Below are 21,408 nucleotides of genomic sequence, written 5' to 3'. Positions count from 1 at the left end.
TGTTTAACCACTACTGTGCATCACTGTGCTTCGCCGCTTTGAGAAGCACAAAAACAGTTAATTTCATCTCCATTAACAAATACTAGCGCTCGCACACACACACACACACATACACACACACACACACACACACATACACACACACACACACACACACACACACACACACACACACACACACACACACACATATAAAGCATCTTCCGAGGTCACAAAAGAACCAACAGCTACTCTACGTTGTCTTCAACGTTGGTAACGTTGAATACCTGACGACGCTGAAGTCAGCCTTACTAAATATCCCACTAAATTTGCAGCAAATAGACCAAAATAGACAGCTCTTGATCAAAAACTACAACACTTAAACTCTTCAAACCCGGACGGAAATATTATACAAAACATTTTGATTAATAAAAACACATTTCCTAATTTTTTAAACTTTTATTCTGTTCCGTTACACACTCCGAAGCTTGGAAACTTCAGCGTCGTGAATAGTCGTTAGTTGTAAAAACTGTAGTTGTGTCAACCAACACCTAAAAAGTAAGTGTAGTAGCTGTAATTAACAAAAAGGTTTCTAGACTAGCCCCGGTACACGCATTCCGTAGACTGGTAAATTTTTTATAATGACACCAACAGCATTTATAATTGGTTTGCTAGTTTTGGTTTGCCAATTAGTAACTCATGTCATCTTCCTTGTGTACTAAGACTTTAGACAACCGGGAAGAAAAGCTCTCCCTTTATATTTGGTCGTTTACTTACCAAGTAACTCTGGTGTGTTCAGCGGGGAGACAAAATCTCTCCAAGTTTCTTCCTGGATGTCTTCCTCGACTTTAAAGCACAACCTTTCACTTGAGACGGATGAAAATGTAGAAAAAACAACTGTCAACTAAATGTCAACAGAACGTGGGAAAATCTCGCTGAGGACGTCAGTGTATATATGCTGCTTTCAGGTGCTATTGATAAACTCCGTAACACGAGAACACGGTGAGGAAAGCTAAGCAAATAAAAATTTTCCTGGATTAGTGTTTACTAAGCACAGTGCTAAACGTTATGTTAAAGTATGATGGAATTTACTTTGTTGTGTGCAGATTGTAATTATAATGGAATAAATTAATAAAACATTTTTTCTTTACTGAAGTTTCCATACTTTATAGTTCTCGACCTATTTGACTAATAAGTTAAGACAATTAACAGTATACGTTTTGGGATATTAGTTACATATAAACTTTTTTTTCTTCCCCCCAAAACAGATTCCTTATTAGATCAGTCTCGACACTTTTGAGTTTTCTTGATGTGAAAGTTTATACAACATTGATTCCAACATATTGGGAATACTGTATAAAATGTAAATAAAGAACAGAATGCAAAGGGTTGTAAACTTTATATGTCCTCATTTTATTCACAGAACATGAAGGTTTTAGAGCAACATCTGCTCCCATCCAAATAACTTGTATTTCAGGGAAGACCTTGCAGATTTCAGCAAGAGAATGCTAAACCACATACTTCATCCATCCCAATAGCATGGCTTCCTAGGAGAGGAGTCCAAGTGCTGGACTGACCTGTCTGCCTGTCTGCAGTCCAGACCTTTCACCAACAGAAAACATTTGGAGCATCATTAAAGCAAACATCCAGCATGAAGTTCCAGGACTGTAGAGCAGCTAGAATACTGCATCAGATCAGAATGGGATAAAATTCCTCTCCTAAAACTCTGGTCTCCTCACTTCCCAGATGTTTATATACAGTTGTTAAAAGAAGAGGGGATGCTACACAATGCTAAACATCACCCTGGAACTACTTTTACAGATGTGTCGCTGCCATAAGATTCAAAATAAGCTCATATTTTCCATTAAATGATAAAATGTCTCATTTTAAAAATTTGACATGTTGTTTATCCTCTACTGGGAATAAAATTTGGCTTGATGAGATTTGCAAAGCATTGCATTCTGTGTTTATTTACATTTTTCACAGCGTTCCAACTTTTTAGGAATTGGGGCATTATCTCGATGCATGTCATGGATCTTTGTCCTGCATAAAGTCCACAGCCTTTTTGAATGTTGCAGACTTCTTCCTGATGTAATGTTTACAAGGATGATAACAGCCCATTCAAATACAGTCCTTTGCCCCACACAGGTCCACCAATGCTCCATCAGGCATCACTCTTATTCTATCCATTCATGACTGCAACAAAAAAATCTGTCTACAAGTCCATAGCCATTCCAACATGTGCGTCTTATTAAATGGTGGTCATATTTCAGACTTCTTTATCTTGGCCATGTCTCCTAACGCTCAACACATTATGCTTCTGGAAACTCTGCAGTGTTGGAATATGGTGGCAGCAGAAAATGGGCTCCTTGTAGTTCCAGGTGGATTTTTCCATGTCATTTGCATTAAACTTGCACTGGTATTTCTGACCTTTTGTTTTTCTTTTATCATGTTCCTGAGCTCCCTCAAAGTGGTTGCAAATTGCCATGAGGCTTTGTGTATATCTATTTCCGAACTTGTTTTGCATTCTTACATCGTTAAGTAGTCTAGGTAGGATTACCGGTTCTTTACCCTTGAGTGATAGTGCAAATAGATCAGTTTACAAAGTCCTGAGAATGACTTTGTTTGTGTATCAATGGAATGACAGCTATTGACTGCAGAGATTCTGACAAAAAGATCTCTAATTCCAATTGATAGGTAATGAATGTGCAAAGCAATGCTTATTCCTAAGAGTCCTCAACGTTACTCATGTAACAAAAGTTGGGATCTTGAACACAAGGTGTCACTAGAGTGCAACATTAGAAATCTCTTTGAAGTACTGAGCTAAAATTAGCCTGCCAGAGAGAGGCAGGCCATCAAAGAGATGAGAGAAAGGGGCTTAAATAGGGTCCAGAAAGAAAAGTCAGCCCAGCTGTGTGTATTTGTGCAGGCCAAAACAGTGCCAGACTAAGCAAGAGAAGTTCAAAATGGTCAAAACAGTGTGTAAAAATGGCTGCAGACTCACTCACTTAGTAAAAAAAAAAAAGACTTGACATAAACTGTGTAAAAATGGGTGTCTGTATTTAAGGCACACATGTGGCAAAAAAAAACATAAAAAACATACAGAGTACCTGTCAAGGTGAAGTGGTAACTTTAAAAAAAATCTTATAAGAGAACAATTGCTGAAAAATATTTACAATCTGACAAGGTATACATTGCATACACACATAAAATTACTCTCCCACGCTGAGAAATTCAAGGTCTGGACTAGCATGTATGTGAATGAAATACTCTGAAGACCAATCTGCAGAAAACATGCAATGTGTCTTTTAAAGGTCCATTCAGTAATATAAACAAACTGCATATCATGAGCACTTTAGGAAAACAAACTTTCAAAGGTATGTGCTGGTGGTCATTAAAGACGCGAGACTTGTAGCAGAGCAGTAAAGACAAGTTTAGCCTCCTTGTTTATTAGCATTAGCTTTACATAAGAATTCCTTTGTATGATAGGCTGATAGTAACAGCTTCAGTTTAACTGGGCCATCTTGATCCTCTGTTGACTTTGCATGGCCCTTATAAGGACAAAGAAAAGAAATTCCCCTTCTTTCCCCCCGATACGCCTTCCTTCATGTTTCTGGGCATAGCTAATATCCTAAATCAGCCTTATTGTTTTTTTTTTTGTTTTGTGGTATGATTTATAAAATCCTGTGGTTTCTCTTCTGAACTGTCAGTGACTTCATTTGTCCATTTCCTCCCAGAGAACAGTGGTTTGGACTCTGTCCCTTTTGCATTTTTTCCAATACAACTGACACTGAAGTATATGTTTTTGGGAATAGTCAGAGTGAAACTTTGAGTAATAAGAAACTAGAAAAAAGGATATAATGACCACTTAATGATTGAGAATAGCTGTGGGTGTACAGCGCACATTAAAAAAAAACTCCAAATCCTTTTACAGGTTACACTGTTATCTGTGAAGTATTCAAGTTGATAGTGTGACATGAAAATATGGATTTATAAGACAAACCTGCAGTGGCTTTTCTTCCAAAGGAAAATACATGTCAAAGAATAAAAAAAACATAATGACTTTTTATTCTAATAGTTTTCCTTAAAGCTGTGAAACACAAAACATTTGAGGTTCAAAAATGAGTTTTCATCCTTCTCAACAATACAGTAAACTATAAAACATCTTTCTCTTTGCTGGCTGAATCCAGTCCATTTTTTTCCGACTGTCCGACTGTCATAGGCTCCGTCTCCTTGGAGTCCAACAGAGAGACGTTCTCAGTCTATTAACTGAAAGCATACTAACTAATCAGTTAGTTTCATACAGTAACATCCCGCTGAAGATGGTCAAAGGTTCGGAGGAAGAGGCCAGCTTGCCAGTTACAAGATCAATGCAGACCGTGTCCCCTGCTTCCATTGGTAAGATGATGTTAAAGACAGCCAGAGCTCCAGGGATGTGTTTGGCCTCTGCCATGGGCTTCTCCAGCCCCTCAGGCTGATATCCTGCTGAATCCACTCGAGCAACACCAGTGTTGGACTTGGACAGCACTGCCTCGATCTTCATGTTTTTGTGGCCTGTCAGGATGCCGCTGAAGAAGTACTTGCCACGTACAGGTGCTGTGAATAAACCTAGAGGATGGGAGTATAATTGGAAGGGTGAGGATGCGTTTTCAGCTGCATGACAAGAGCAGAAACCCTCTTTATTTTTTGGCTTTTTTCTCAACTGTTAAACAATAATCATATGGCATCTTAGAAGGTTTAGATTTATTTGTGTTTCGTTCTCAGACTGCAGGTTTACTTGTGGTTCCTAAAAGTTCTAAAGGGAAAATGGGAGGCAGAACCTTAAGTTATCTGACCCCTCTATGTAAAACCAGCTCCCAGACACACTCCCCCTCTTCCCCATGTATAATGACATAAAAATATGATTAACCTATAAAGCCCTAAATCCGTTTTTGCTATTTTTTTTCCCCCAATATAAAAATTCATGTAGACGCTCAATTCTTTCAATGCCAGTCAACATCCAGACATTTTTTTTCAGGACAACCTCTTCTGTCAGATTATGAGACTAAAATGATGTAAAATGAATATATCGGTAGATTTAGCATCATAAAAACCAACCAAAACAACAAGATAGAATTTATTACTAACATGACTTCAGTCAACAGTGACCAAGCCTTTTCTCATCTGCACATCATTCTCTCAAGTCTTGACATTCAGGAGAAAAATATTGTCATTAAAACAAACACATAACAGAAACTATTTAGATATTTACACTTGAACTATCTGATTGGTCAAAGGTATGACAGGAAGTGGCTGCATCATAATTTTCAGGTCAAAATAGAGGTGTCTTAGCAACAAAGCGTGATCTTTTTTCATTCCAAAAATGTGATAAATAATGGTGTTATCAAGGAGCACTCATTGTGGATATAGAGCTGGAAGGTCTGTGTACTTCTTATTTGAAGTTAAATTTTAAAAGGATAATTTTGTAGGCACATTTATTATATGCTGGCATTTTAATGTATCCTGTGCATTTCACAAAGGGAGAAATTAACTCAATATTTCACAAATCAGCAAAGATCTGAAAATCTGTAAATTGTCTGTAATATTTGAGAGAGTGACTGATTTCAGGTGCAGTTACACCCACCTGTTTTGGGATTGTAGGCATTTCTTTCATTTACAAAGACTTCGTTGAACATTATGGTTCCCGAGTCTCTCATGGGGCGAGTTAGTGCAGCGGAGAAAGAAAGGCGTGGCACGTGGGCATCAGAACCTGCACGACCTGATGACAGAGCAGGTACACGGAGATGGGGTTAGTGTGATTAAGGATCAAAGACTCATAAGGGCTTTCATCTCTTGTGTAGTGAGAACAGCACATACCCTGTTCGCCTCTGAGACCTGACATGTAAGATGAAAGATAAAAAGCAGAGTTGATCATCCAGTAACATTGTTTTCATTGATTGTCATATTTTATTTATGCAGGATTTAAAGAAAGATGCAAATCAGTAAAATGCTACTGTCCTCAGCTCAGTTTGTTTGTACCTGGGGGTCCAACTGCTCCTTGTCTGCCATCTCTACCTGGAGGTCCCACCCTCCCTTGGGGTCCAACAGGACCCTGGGGTCCACGCTCGCCTCTCTCTCCACGGAGCCCTGGTAAACCTGGTGGACCTGAAGGAGCGAAATGTTTGGTGAGACAACACAGTGAAGAAACACCCCACTGAAAAACCCTGTTTACCATCTGATAATATCTCTCAGGCAGATTCCAAAAACAAGTCCAGCAAGCCAAGAAAGCCAAGACATTTAACCTGCTGGGGCTCAAGATGCGCCTTTCACGCTCATGTTTACAAAAACTTATCCTTCAAACTGTTAGCAGACTTTATAGGCTCTTAAGTGAATTCTTTCTTTGGTCTATTTTAACCTCAGCCAGAGCATGCCTTCAAGCGAGTGTTTTTATTCTTGGTCCAAAAGTTAAATCCCATGCCCCCTCCCACCTCCCACCATCCACTATAACTCACCAATAAAATCATGTTCTCTGAAAACATGGAACTGCCTGCCCAAGTCCAGCACTGAAGAGTTCAGCATGTGTATCTTGGAGTGGACGGTCTCCAGCTGGACGTTCTGGATATTGTCAATGAGATCTCCTTGAGACGTCACCGTGACATTGAGTCCATTAACGCAGCTCCACAGGCCGGATACGTGTCTGTTCAGGCCCTCCTTGATCCTCTCCAGGCTGTGTGAGAAAGAGTCAAAGCGGCCACAGACTCCCTCCAGCTTGGAAAGCCTTCGCTCCAGGCCGTCGCTGGACCGTCGACACTCCCCCACCTCGGTTACGAAGTTGCTCCTGATGATTTGGATCTCTTTGCCCAGACTGCCGAATCGAACCTTTGACTCATCTTCATGCTCCGTTAACTTGTTTTGCAAATCGCCCACCTTGAAGACAATATATAAACTTGTTAGTGGGAGTATTTTAACAAGTTTTTCCTCTCATCCCAGTCACATCTGTGTAAAAATCTCTTTTCTAACATACTTAAACATTTAAAAAAGTTTAAAACTTTGTTGCCAAGACAATGAATAATGCCATTTTAACATCACAAAAAGAAAAGTTATCTTTATAACTGTCTAATTAACCCTGGAGCTTAAGATAAACAAATAGGTACGAGATAAATCAGAGGGGATCATAAGGTTTAAGTTACAGGATGGATGGTGTGGGAACTCTGATTTATGGTACACAAATAAATGGGAAGTTTTCCATTTTCTTCTCTATTTTTTTCTTCTTTTAGCCACAGCAGCATCACTTTCACCTGCAGGCCGCTAGGGGTGGGCCGATTCACTATTTAATCAATTAACTGCCATGTGACACATGCCGATTCAATTATGCTTCATAAATGTTCAAAATAGATTAGTTTTCATAATAATTAAATGACATGAACATGACAAATTTTATGTCACCTGGATTACTGAGGCCTTATTTATCAAGCTGGTGTAGGAACAAAAACCAGTGTATGCCAAATATAGTCACATTTTGGGATATATAAAAACCAAACTTGACGGGAAAAGTTCTCCACGCAACTCTGACCGAGGCGTATGCACAAAATATGGAAAAACAGGAAACGGCGACACCAACGGTACAGAATAAAATTGAGGAAATGCTGTGAAATGTGAGACATTTGTCCACTATTACCTTTCACCCCACATGTTAGATATTAAAGCTGTTTGCAGAAATGAATAAAGACGCATTATTTAATTCTCCTAGGAGTGCACACTCGGGTTGGGGGGGGTATTCAGGAAAAAGGGAGATGATATTAATAAGAACCTCAACCACTACAATATTTTCTGTCATTGTGAAACAAAACTTACATGTTATAAAATACATTCAGCTAAATTAGGTGGACAGTCTGCTGCCAGAATGTCAGAAAGTCATTCAGCAGAGCGGGACAGCCTGGAGGCTGGAGGTCTAGAAGCAACGCTAATGAAACACACAAGAGGAGGATTTATTTATAATTTGACGTAAATAAAAGGGAGTGAAGATGTGTTTGGTTACTTGAATTCATGGATATTAATTGGTTTTAAAAGTATGAAGAACACATGGAGTGAGGAAAAAAAGATGCACTAAAATTCCTGATAATTGTTTAATAATCTAATTGAAGCACCCTGAATCGGGATCAAATTAAAATGGCACACTCCTAAAGGCAACCATTTCTTTTAATGTCTAAGCAGTTATTGAAAAATTAGCGTAAAACTACTGCAGGGATATATCTGATAACTTTAACATCATCTTCACTTTTCATCTACCATTTTTTAGTGAGTGAAAACTTTGCAATATCACCAAATACTTGCAAATTAAAGACTTATTCTTGTCATAATCAGCTGCACAGTGTATTTATTGTACGGTACTCTGAAAGCTAGCATGTAGACAAACAATCTGCCAAATGTTAATATCTGTTAACATATTGCACCAGTCCCTTCAGATATTCAACTATCGTGGAAATAAAGCTAATAATCGATGTATTTTTTTCTGTTTTGTTTTTATATTTCACACAAATACTTTTCTCACTTTTCACTATCTTTCACGCTTTCACTGTTAATTGTAATCCAGCTCGTAATACCAGCAGCGCACGCGGCCGGTCGAAAAACCGTCAGGACGCACAGCCGCACCATACATGATAAATATAAACACTGGCGTTTTATGTATGAGAGAACACACATTAAGGTACATATACGGACATTTAACATACGGACAAACACGCGCAATCAGGCTGCATGCAAACACGCGCGAACACGCAAGAGGGGCGCACAAAGACACACGCGTCAGTAACACGCATGAAGCATTAAACCGTTCACAATAACCATGTTAAAAATCGTCTGTTGGAATGTACATGGAGCCGGTTCCAGGGAGAAGAGGTTGAAGATCTTTAATAAATTACAGGAGCTGCAGGCTGACATTGTCTTACTACAAGAGACTCATTTAACAAACTCAACCATAGATCTTCTTAAAACAGCTCAGTTTCCTCATGTTTACTCAGCTTGTTACAATTCTAGGCAGAGAGGAGTAGCTACTCTTATTAATAAGAGACTAAACTTTGACATAGATAGCACAGTAGTGGATCCGGAAGGCAGATTTCTGATAACTTTATTATCTATTTGTAATATCAAATTATGTATTACCAATGTATATGGCCCCAATGCAGATGATCCCTCCTTTTTCCACTCCCTGTTTGCTACACTCCAGAATTATTCAGATAACAGAATAGTGCTAGCTGGTGATTTTAATGTAGTCTTGACTGAACAAGATCGCTGCAGCACATCAGGTAGTCATCGAGTCTGGCAGTCGTCAGAAACTATCAAACAGTACATGAAGGATTTTGGTCTTTGCGATGCTTGGCGCTCTCACCATCCTAAACTAAGAGAATACACCTTCTTCTCTTCAGTTCACCACTCCTTCTCTAGAATAGATTATATATTAAATAGTAACTCACTAATGGGCGACATTTCAGAGACTCAGATACATCCAATCAGCATCAGCGATCACGCACCAGTTTCATTCAGTCTGAGAATCAAAAATAATAAACCGATTGGTAAAAGCTGGAGATTTAACACCTCTTTATTGAAAGATCCTGAGTTTATTGATTATTTTAAAAAAGAATGGTCAATTTATATAGAAAAAAATGACATGCCTGAAACTTCAGCGTGTCTCCTTTGGGAAGCAGGAAAAGCAGTAATGCGAGGGAAAATAATTTCCTTCTCCTCACATAAGAAGAAGAAGGAAACAGCAAGAGCTTTAGAATTAGAACTCAGGATTAAATCATTGGAGGAGGCTTACCGCATTTCCCCCGAAGAGCACACAATGAATAATATAAGGAAAACTAAATTGCAGCTTAAAGAAATTATAGATAAAAAAACACAGTTTTTAGTGCAAAGACTTCGCTTGGAGAACTTTGAACACAGTAACAAATCTGGAAAGTTTTTAGCAAATCAACTAAAAACAAACAAGGAGAAAACAACAATCTCCTCTGTTAAAGATCAAGACGGAAACATCAGCCATGACCCAGACAAGATAAATGACACGTTTAGAAGCTTCTATAAAACATTATATGAATCACAGATTAATCCAACAGATGAACATATTGAACAATTTTTAAACAACATTAATCTACCAAAACTAAAAAATGAAAATAAAATAAATTTAGATGCACCCATTACTGTAGATGAACTCCACGAAGCTCTCCAACATATGCCCAACAATAAAGCCCCGGGTCCAGATGGTTACTCAGCAGAATTTTACAAGGAATTCTGGACAACGCTAGCTCCTACATTTTATAATATGTTGTTAGAAATACAGGAAAAACAAAAAATACCGCAAAATATGAACTTAGCTAATATAACACTATTGCTAAAACCAGGCAAAGACCCCACACTTCCATCCAGTTACCGTCCCATATCTTTAATAAATGTAGACCTGAAAATAATTAGTAAAGCTCTTGCCAGAAGGATAGAAAAAATAACCCCACTTATAATACATCCGGACCAGACAGGTTTTATAAAAGGTCGACATTCATCTACTAACACACGTAGACTAATTAACCTCATTGATTACTCTACTTTACATAATCTAGAATCCACAATCATTTCTCTAGATGCAGAAAAAGCCTTCGACAGGGTAAACTGGAAGTTTCTATTTGCAACACTAGACAAATTTGGGTTTGGACCTTCTTTCATAGAGTGGATTAAAATATTATATAATAACCCAAATGCATGTGTGAAAACCAACGATCAAACTTCTCCAAGCTTCCGCTTACAGAGAGGCACCAGACAGGGCTGCCCACTCTCCCCCTCACTTTTTGCCATTTTCATAGAGCCGTTAGCAGCTGCTATTAGACAAAATACAGAAATTAAAGGAATCCAGGGCAAAAATATAGAACATAAAATAAGTCTTTATGCAGATGATGTATTACTCTTCCTTCAGAACTCACAAACATCACTCTCTGAGACAATCACAGTTATTAATAAGTTCTCATCAATATCTGATTATTCTATTAACTGGTCTAAGACTACAGCCATGTCCATCAACTGTGACCTACAAAACATCCCTAATATCAAAATACAGACAGGAAACATTAGATATTTAGGTATAAATATTTCCCCCAGATTATCAGATTTAACAAAATTAAACTATGTTCAGCTACTAAAAACAATAGAAGATGATCTATTACGGTGGAGGCGCTTACCCATCTCAATAATGGGGAGAGTTGCCACCATTAAGATGATGATCCTACCTAAAGTTAATTATTTATTTTCAATGATACCCACTAAACCCTCCACCAGTTGGTTTAAATCTCTGGACTCTTTCATATCCAAGTTTCTTTGGAAAAACAAGCCGTCACGTATCAGTCTTAAAACCTTACAGCAGACTAAAGATAGAGGAGGACTGGATCTACCAAACTTTAATAACTACTTTATAGCTAACAGGCTGCAGTACATCTCCAAGTGGCTCAAACCCAGTTATCTGGATGAGCCGTGGCTAGATGTGGAGCAGGCTTTGTGTGAGGACTTAGTCATCTCTGACCTGCCGTTCATCAGCTCAACCATTAAACCATATAAGTGCTTTAAAAGCCTTAACATCCGTTTTTCCTTAATGGCTTGGGGGGAATTCTGTAAGATAACCAGATCTTCCCTCTTTCCATGTAGACTTACACCCATCTGGAACAACCCTGACATCCTGCAGAACAAAAAGATGATAAACTTCACTCAATGGAAGACTAAAGGAATACAACAGTTAGGACAGATAATAGAAAATGGAAACTTTGTATCTTTCAACACAATTGTCTCACAGTATGGAATCAACAGCAATAAATTCTTAGAGTACCACCAACTAAAATCAATTATATGTAAGAAGTATACCCCTGTACAGTTAGACTTGCAGCTTCCTGTCAGAATAGCAGAATTCCTGAATCATAATACTCCAAAATTATTATCAAAAATATATAGATTACTTGCAAAGCTAGAAGACAGGATATCTCTCCCAACTTCAAAATGGGAAGATGATTTATCTAATAACTTTGATCAGAAAAGATGGTCACAAATATGTTTAAACACGTTTAAAATGACTCAGAATTCAAATATACAACTAATACAATTCAAAATTCTCCATAGAACTCATTATACAGGACACAGGATGTTCAGGATGGGCCTTTCACCATCAGACATCTGCCCACACTGCTCTGAGAACACCTCTGATAGCTACATCCATGCGCTGTGGTCCTGCACACCTGTCCAAAGGTTCTGGATTAAGGTGTGTGAAGATCTCTCAAAATGGTTTAAAACTAGTTTTCCTGCAAACCCCACACTTTGCCTACTGGGCGACCTGGGTGACACCAACATAGGAATACACTCCATAAACTTGGTCCTCGCAGTCTTATGCATCGCAAAGAAAACTATTCTTGTGAACTGGAAAGATAAGAATAATTTGTCTATCCAGCAGTTTAGAAATCTCCTGTTAGATCACATCAGCATTGAGACAATGTCTGCCTCCTCCAGGAACCAATCTGATGACTTTCATTCCCTCTGGTCCCCTGTGACTGGCTACATCACTTAATGTAGGTGGAGGATTGCGGCTTCGCTGGGATGGGGGCGGATGTGGGTGGGGGGTCCCTGGTGGCTTCAGGTCTCCGGTTGTCTCCTGGGTGGGGATCTAGGCTGCTCCGCTGCTGGGTCGGCTGGGGGTTCCGGTCTGGGCGGGCGGCATTGGGTGGGCCCCGGGGTGGGGCTGCCTCGTGGCGGTGGGGGGTGGCTGCCGGGGTGCCTGGGTCGGTGTCTGTCGGCCCCTGGCCGGGTGGCCGGTCGGGCCCGGGGTGGGCCGGGTGGGGGCCCCGGGCTCTGGGGTGTCGGGTCTCCCCCCGCTCCTGGGGGTGGGGGGTCTGCCGCTGCTGGGGGGGGCTGGGCCCGTCCGGATGTGCCGTGCCGGGGGTTGGTCCGTGCCCTGGTGCTTGGTCGCAGCCCCGGAACCTGGGTGGGGGTGTGTTTGTGTGTGGGTGTGTGTGTGTGTGTGTCTGTGGGTATGCTGGTGTGTGGGTGGGGAGTGGGGGACTGGGGCGGGGTGGGGGGGGTGGGGGCCTGGCTCGTGTCTCCTCGCCTCCTGGCTGGGGCTGTCCCCCCGCGGCGTGGGGTGGCGGGAGGATGGTGGTGGGGGGATGGTGTTTGTGTGTGTGTATGTGGGGGGGGGGGGGGGGGGGGGGGGGGGGGGGGGATGGGTGGTGGAGGGATGGTGTGTGTGTGTGGAGGTGGATGTGTGGTGTGTGGGAGGGGGGGTGGTGTGGGTGTGGGAGGATAAATGGTGGAGGGATGATGTATGTGGGGGAGGATGGGGTATGTGTGGGAGAATGTATGGTGCAGGGATGGGGAGTGTGTGGGAGGATGGATGGTGGAAGAATGGTGTGTGTGCAGGAGGATGGATGGTGTATGGGAGGGAGGATGGTGTGTGTGTGAGGGAGTGGTGTATGTTTGGGAGAGTGGGTGATGGAGGGGTGGTGTGTGTGTGTGTGGGAGGATGGGGTACGTGAAGGTGGATGTTTGGTGTAGGAGAGGGAGGACGGTGTATGTGTAGGAGAATGATGTATGTGTGGGAGGATGGGTAGTGGAAGGATGGTGTGTGTGTGTGTGTGTGGGAGGTGTGAAGGTGGAGGATGGTGTATGTGTGGGAGGATGAGTGGTGGAGGGATGATGTGTGTGTGGGAGGATGGGGTAGGTGTGGGAGAGTGTATGGTGGAAGGATGGTGAGTGTGTGGGAGGAAGGATGGTGTGTGTGTGGAAGGATGGATGGTGGAAGGATGGTGAGTGTGTGGGAGGAAGGATGGTGTGTGTGTGGAAGGATGGATGGTGGAAGGATGGTGTGTGTGTGTGGGAGGACAGAGTATGTGAGGGTTGGATGGTGTATGTGTGGGAGGATGAATGGAGGAGTGGAAGGAGTGTGTGTGTTTGTGTGTGTTGGTCTGGGGGGGGGGGGGCAGGACTGGTTCTCGGAGTGTGCGGCTGGGCGCTGGGGTGTGGGGCTGGCCTCTGGCGGTGGCCGTCTGGGCGGGCCGGGTCCCCCCGGGTGGCGTGCTGGCCCTTGGCCTGTGGGGGTGGGGGGTGTCCCTGCGCTCCTGGGCCCGGGCCCTCTGCCCCGTCTGTCCCGGGCGGCCGGTGCCCGGGGGGGTCGGGGACTGCTGGCCTCGGCCTGCCGGGGCCGGTGCCCTGTGTCCGCGGGGCGGCTCCTGCTGGGGTCTCCTGCTGCTGCCTTCCTGGGCGGGCGAGTGGTCGTCTCTGTGGACCGGTCGGGATCTGTAGCCTACGGGGGGGCTGGTGGCCTGGGTCTCGGGACCGCTGGCCTGACTCTGGCCTCTGTTCAAGTGAGGTGGCATCTGCATGATCACTCTGCATGGTCACTCCTTCCTGAACGTCTCCACACAGTCTTTGCGTCGCCGGGTGGCCGAGTTCTCCAGCATATCCACACAGGTTTCTCTGCGCGTGTTCTTGAATACAGCAGTTTCACTTATATCTATTATCATATTTTTTTTCTTTTTTTTTATTATTTCTGTTCTTATTATTATTATTACTCTTACTCTTATTATTATTACTACTACTATTATTATTATTACTATTATTGTGATTATTATTATTGTTACTATTATCAACTAGTTGTGTAATGACCTACTGGCTAGGATGATCTTAGCTATATATGTTGCAAGTAGTATGGATTACATGGTTTTCTGTATAATGTTTTAAGTCCCCACCCGCACTCCCCACACCCTTTCTGTCCCTCTCTCTCCCCTCCCTCTTCTCTCTACTTTCTTTTCTATCTCTCTCTCTCTCTGTCCCCTCCGGTCGAGTCCAGCATTAAGAGTTTGATTTAATAAAGTTTTTCATGTCATCAAGAGGGACTTTATACATGTAGTATAAATCCCTGCTTGATAGAGTAAAATTGCCCAGCACCAGACGGCAGCCAGACAATCATTCTGTTTGCAACGATGCTGGACAAGACAGGTTAAAAAAAAAAAAAAAAAAAAAAAAAAAAAAAAAAAAAGGAAATAAAGCTAATTCTTGTGAATTCTGCATGACCATGCAATTTTTAATGCAACTTTGACAAATTACTTCACTCCTTCATGTTACTCGATGTACAAACATCATGACCTTTGCTTATATTTTTCTTGAAGTTTACTTTGTTGGTACTCAGAATTCATGGTAAATTGTAAAAGGACTGTACTTATATAGAGCTTTTCTAGTAACACCTTGACCACTCAAAGCACTTTTACACTACATGTCGCATTCACCCATTTACTGCGTTCATAGGAACCAAAACCCCGAACAAAACCAGAACCAGGAAGGGCGGCCATCTTTTTAGACTAGTTGGGAGTGGAGAAACCAGTACAAGTAAAACCAGTAAAACAAGTCTTGACAAATTTTTTAACTGCTAAAAAATAAATAAACAAATAAATAAAAAGAAAAATGTTAATCATATTTCCACTAACTGGTTTAAAGGGGGTAAACTAGGCTATATAAACTTGCCAGAAGATGGTAATACGGGTTATATTGTAGTCATCCTACTTACTTACTATTAAAGTAATCTTTCTTTAACAAATCCATCCTGAGCTGGATAAAAATAGTCTTGAATTCCCTCCATTTATACACAATCTGACTCACTGGTCAACTGGTGGAGTCTGACCACTTTGATGGTTTGTAACATTTTCCAGCTTCTTTGTTCAAGGTTATCAGAAGCCTTGTTTGTGCCATGACGCACTTCCACTAAAGTCTAAGTCTGAAAAAGGATAAGACTTAGTGTTTTTTAAACAAGACAGGGTGCCCATCCACACTAGACTGTCATACCTCTGGTTTCAAATGATACCTTTAACTACTCTTCAAACTCAGAAATCTATGTGAATATACAGGTATGTAAAGGGAAGAATTAATTGGATTAACAGGCTTTTAAGTCAACAATACAGCAACATGCCAAATTTAGTGCCGTATTATTATCACATTAGCTCACCTCAGAGATTATATTATTCTTGGAGTTGATTAGATCCGTCAGAGTGTTTCCATGTCTCTGCACGGTCCTTCCCAGGCCTTTCAGTGTCTCATTAATGGAGTTAAATGTGACCATGACCTCAGCCAGCTCTCCTTGAATGGACTTTAAATCTCCTCCTAATCTTCCATTGTGGACAGTATGCCCGTCCAAACGTTTCCTCAGATCATTTATGCTGGTTTCACACTGCCCGGTACGTTCCTCCACTTCCTCTCTGAGTCGTCCCACTTCCTCCTGAAGGTTGGAGCAAACCTGAGAGCAAACAGTTTCTCCTGCATCCACTTTTCTCCACAGATCTGTTAGTTCTGTCTGACATCTTGTAGTCGAGTTGGAAAGCAAGAGCAAGTCCTGCTCTAGTCTGCGGCAAACAGAGCAGTCCTCAAAGTCCCGGCCCAACGTTTCTACCTCTGTGACTATCCGGTTAAAGTGCTCGCCGTCCTTCCCTGTCACACTTTGTATCTTTTTGACATCGTTAGCTAAGTCGATCACTCTGTCAATCAGTGAGTCCCCAGTCACGGACAAATCATTCAGCTTGGTGTTAAACCTCTGGATCTTCTCTTCATTCGCAACAACTCTCCATTGCAAGGTTTTTACAGTCTCATCAGTCGTCTGGTCTTTTCCTTTAGGCCCACAGGTCTCGCTGCACATGCTTGCTGTTGATGTCAGCCTTCTGTCAAGAAAGGTTGTGATATTCTCCAGCCGGCTTAAACGTCGACTGTGATCTGTCACCGTGTCTCCAAGGACAGACACCTCCAGCTCTATTTTTCCAATCTTGAAGCTGTGATCATCCAGCCGACTGAGGACCATGTTGCGCAGCTGGGTGACATCTCTCTGGACGGTGTCTTTCACGTTGTTCCCTGTGTTAGTACACCTCTGCTCCGTCTTTCTCACCGTGGTGTTCATCCTCTTTTCCAATTCTCTCAGCCTGCTGTTGAACCGGTCCTCGGTCACTCTTCCCTTTCCTCCACCTGAACCAGCTAGTTCATTATCCAGCTGCCCTCTAATGGTGTCACACTTGTTTTCGGTAGACGTGACCCGGAGTTCTACGTTAGACATCCTCTTTTCGAGATCTGTGACTGTGTTGCAGCAGGACTGGGAGAGTTCGGTCTCACGGCGGGATATTTCCAAGTTTTGCCTCAAGTACTGGTCCATGGAGCTGATCCTCTTTTCCAGGGCACTGATGCGTTCACTGTCCTCCTTCTGCTGCTGTCTCAAGTCCTCCACACCAGCCTGGAAGGAAATTAAACAAAATTAATGAAGGTTCTGCTCTTCCTGGTATAGTGACTGATGTTTGGGGGGGGTTCCTTGTATTACAGCCTGCATGTGGCCATTACCTTTAACTGCCTTACGCAGCAGAAATCCTTTACACAGCCCCAAATGAAGAGAGTATTAAAATTTAACAGCTTAACAAAACAGGAGGCAGATGCAAACATGGTGCTTACCCACAAAAACCATGTGCACCACTCCCTGTGTTTTTAAAAAAGATTGAGGTGCAGTTCAGATATTTTTGAGACAACATTACACACATTTGGAGACATATGTCTTTTAGTTGTTGTTTTTCACATTTTCCATTTAGCTTTGGTGCAAACACCTTTTATGCAAATGTTTAACAAAGAAGAGTTCATCCATTTAGGGCTAAGTCAAAACAGTCAAAACATATTAACCATGAGCTGGTTTTCTGATTTATTCCATGATTTTTAAAAGATAAGTTCAGAGGCCCTCGTAGGTAGGTACATTGGGGCTGGTACTGACCACAGTGGGTGGTTGGAGGTTTTAAGTGACTTTGAATATGGCATGGTTGTTGATCTGAGTATTTCAGAAACTGCTGATCTACTGGGATTTTCACACACAACCATCTCTAGGGTTTACAGAGAATGGTCTGAAGAAGAGAAAATATCCAGTGAGCAGCAGTTGTCTGGACCAGAATGTCTTGTCGATGTCAGAGGTCAGAGGAGAATGGGTGGACTGGTTGGAGATGATAGAAATACAACAGGAAGTGAAATCATCACTGGTTCCAACCAGGATATGCAGAACAGCATCTCTGAACACACAACACGTCCAACCTTGAAGCAGATGGGCTACAGCAGCAGAAGACCACACCAGGTGCCTCCTATCAGCTAAGAACAGGAAACTGAGGCTACAATTCACACACACTCACCAACACTGGACAATAGAAGATGGAAAGCATCATGAAAACAAGAATCCATGCTGGCTTGGATAAACAGTTCAGACTGCTGGGGCCGTAATGGTGTGGGGGGATATTTTTTTGGCACAATTTGGTCCCTTAGTACCAACTGACCATGATTGAAACTCTTGAGTATTGTCCCCGACCATGTCCCATCACGGATTAATGCAGCAGGAAACAAGTAGGTAGGACCCAAATGCAGGACTCACAGCAAAGTGGAAATATTAGATAAAATTATTACCATAAGCACTGTTCAAACAGGATGTACATCAACTCAGTAGAAAACTAAAACAAAACTTAAATGAGCACTCGGGACTGGCTGGCTTAGACAAGCAACGTAATGCAACTAACCCAACACAATGAACTGGCCAAGAACAAAGGAAAACCTGGAGCGTAAATACAGAGGAATTCATTACAAAATGAGAAATGTGTGACAATTAGTTACCAGAATCAGTATCAGGAGGTAAACTGAACAGAATACACAGGGGAATAAACTCTACAAAATAAAACAGGAAAGACAGGGGACTCAAAGACTACAAAAACCAGAAACTAAAAAACAGACAATAGAAAAACTAAACCAAAAGATCTTGACCATGTCTGTTCCTTTATGATCACAGCTTCTTGATAAGATAAACTATTCTTGTTTACTTGCCACCTTCAGGTCCATTGATTTTTCTCTATCTCTACACCAGATAAATCCTACATATCAAACTTCTGCTAATATTCAGAATAACTGATAGCTGCAAATGAGATATTTCCAAGTGCAAAAGAAGTCATCTTGTTTACAAGCCATTTCAACCATTACATTACAAATCTGAAGGAAAAGGGGGTCCAAAGGTTTATCTAATAAAGTGGCCGGTAAGTGTAACTTTGTTTTGTTTATGCATTTGACTCGAGAAGTTATCCTTTTGAAAAATGTTTTCTTATACTTCCTGGTGAATGTTGCATCTATTGTCACATAATGATCTTCACCTGGCAGGCAGAGCAGGACAGAGTCACCCTCCTCTCCAGCTCAGTCAGTATCTCCTCCTTCAGTGTATTCAGCTGGTTCCCTCCTGCTCCTCCTCCTCTCCCAGGCGTTCCATCCAGTTCATTACCTCCCCCGTTCACCAGGTGGTTGTTGATAGTGAGCAGGGTCTGATCATGGACCTAAGCAGCCAAATTAATGAACAGGTTTTACACATTTGAACTGTGTATATCCAGGTTGTCATAAAGACTCATAGTACACATATTACCTGTGTTCTGTTGTAGAGATGGTCCAGTTTAGTCTGAATACTGTTTATAGTGTCTTTCATGTGAGGTTGAGCTGAGTCAGAAGGGCTCAGTCCAGGACTATACAAAAAAAGAAGAAGGGTTTGGATGTCTTAGGATTTGTTAAAGTAAAAGACACTTGTTTAACAGATAACGTTAATGAAGCTGCTAAATAAATTTACCTAAATACACACTGTAAACAGGAAAGTAGTGTGTGTAGTAAGTACACAAGCTTCAGTCCAAAATTAGCTGATTCTGCTCGTTATTTACATACCATCCTATTAAGCTCTTGATTAGGATTAACCATTAATGTTTTCCTATTTCTGTAATGAAATAAAGAGAAATAAGCTCCCCCATTACACTGACCTGCTGCCATAAACACTGACACACAGGAAATCATACACAGTGGGCTAAAAACTAACATTTTTGTGTTCCCTGAATTTCCTTAAACAACATTTCAGTGTGCAGGTGAACACACTTCATGCAGTAAAACATGAACTTGATGAATTGAAAACAACGTTCACACACAGTCTTTGGTTTATCCCGTGAATGGTGGACTGCATGCTGTGGAGGTCTTTGGTCAGACCACGGATGGTGTCCTCCAGCTGTTTGATCCTGTCTGCATCACCTGGTCAAGAAAAAAAAACATTATAACATGTAAACAATAATATAAAAAGTGCTGTATAATTCTAAAGTCTCTTATTTACTTAAGTTTTGAACCTTTGAAATGTATGGACCAGGTTAATCAGCATAAATCTTCTTACAGTTAAGAGTGATGTGGTCAAAGTCTGAACACTGTTGGTAATTTCTATAGAAGGATTTCTGCATGTGTGTTTCTTTCCTCTCTGGAAAAATGTCCAGTGTGGTGGAACTCATTTGGAAAAACTGATGTCATGCACTTCCAAGCACCGACCGCAGAGAGTATCACAAGTCTAAAGACAATTTCAGGGTTATTTGCTAACGCTGCCAGCACTGCCTGTCATAGCTGATAAAACAACCCCCAGGTGCAACAATCTTACCCATCGACTACCCAACATTTTCATTTAACAGAAGAAAAACAACATACACCTAAATTTTAGTTGCATTTATTTTTAATTTGCCTCCTACCTGCTCCTCCCCTCTGTCCACCTCCTGTGTTGTGACCTGTCTGCGTGATGTGAGTGTCCGGGGTCCCGTGTGGCCCGTCATGGCAGTCTTCCCCCGAGTAACCATGGCAACACTTCCACTCCATTTCTGTCACCATCTTGTAAGCTACCTTATACCTTGGCCTCCTGTATGTTCGGTAGCTGAGGATGAGACAGAAATTTTTAAGTGTTAAAACAGGTTTGTTTTTAAGCTCTTAACTGTTCCCATCAAGTAAATTATCTTTTTTTTTAATGCAACTTAAAGCCCTTTTCTGACATAAGTAGCAGAAAATGTTTGTCTTTGAATCAATGTTTCTCATGTTTTATTGAAAAATGCCTGTGAAAGTCATGGAGTGAACAACAGCCAACTCAAACATGACGTATAAAGCCTGGTACACACATAATGATTTTTTAAATCTTTATCGGTTCAAGACCTCACACGTGAAGATAAAAAAATCAGGCATTAAACAGTTTTGATCGTACTGTGTGTGGTGTGTGCCCATAATCTAATCACAGAACAACACACACATGCTGTCCTGCAACTCATCTACAATCTAGTCCTCCCAGCCGGACAAACGGCGAAACGTAGAAGAAGAACCATAGCAACAACCGGCAAAAAACGTAGAAGAAGAACCATAGCAACAATCAGAAAACACAACACCCAGCATAGAAGAGGATATATAGGATGAGGGAATGATGGTGGTCTTGGGACTATTGTTAACAGAAAAAGCCAGAAATGAAAAAAATAACAGACTGGAGACGGCGTGAACACAGACTTTATTTACTTCCTTTTTCTCCAGCCAGCTCGCTCTCTGATTGCCTACATTCTGTACCACGTC

At 41.5% G+C, this 21,408-nt stretch overlaps 1 protein-coding gene across 1 annotated transcript in view; it reads right to left on the bottom strand.

Annotated features, from left to right (window-relative positions):
* Positions 1–2,191: 2,191 nt before the first annotated feature.
* Positions 2,192–21,408, bottom strand: part of emilin1a (elastin microfibril interfacer 1a) — a 38,485-nt gene continuing 19,268 nt past the window's right edge. Inside the window, exons 3-12 of the mRNA XM_041975798.1 lie at positions 20,553–20,731; positions 19,974–20,073; positions 19,430–19,526; positions 19,167–19,343; positions 15,974–17,239; positions 6,471–6,885; positions 5,998–6,123; positions 5,836–5,853; positions 5,603–5,737; positions 2,192–4,587 (exon numbers count right to left, since the gene is read on the bottom strand). Of these exons, the coding sequence (XP_041831732.1) occupies positions 4,268–4,587; positions 5,603–5,737; positions 5,836–5,853; positions 5,998–6,123; positions 6,471–6,885; positions 15,974–17,239; positions 19,167–19,343; positions 19,430–19,526; positions 19,974–20,073; positions 20,553–20,731 (2,833 nt within the window). The 3' untranslated portion in view covers positions 2,192–4,267. The remainder of the gene's footprint in view (positions 4,588–5,602; positions 5,738–5,835; positions 5,854–5,997; positions 6,124–6,470; positions 6,886–15,973; positions 17,240–19,166; positions 19,344–19,429; positions 19,527–19,973; positions 20,074–20,552; positions 20,732–21,408) is intronic.

The sequence above is a fragment of the Melanotaenia boesemani genome, chromosome 22 (assembly GCF_017639745.1).
Source record: "Melanotaenia boesemani isolate fMelBoe1 chromosome 22, fMelBoe1.pri, whole genome shotgun sequence".
Lineage (NCBI taxonomy): Eukaryota > Metazoa > Chordata > Actinopteri > Atheriniformes > Melanotaeniidae > Melanotaenia > Melanotaenia boesemani.
The sequence above is the reverse complement of the archived record's forward strand: the minus strand, read 5'-3'. Positions and strand labels throughout refer to the sequence as shown.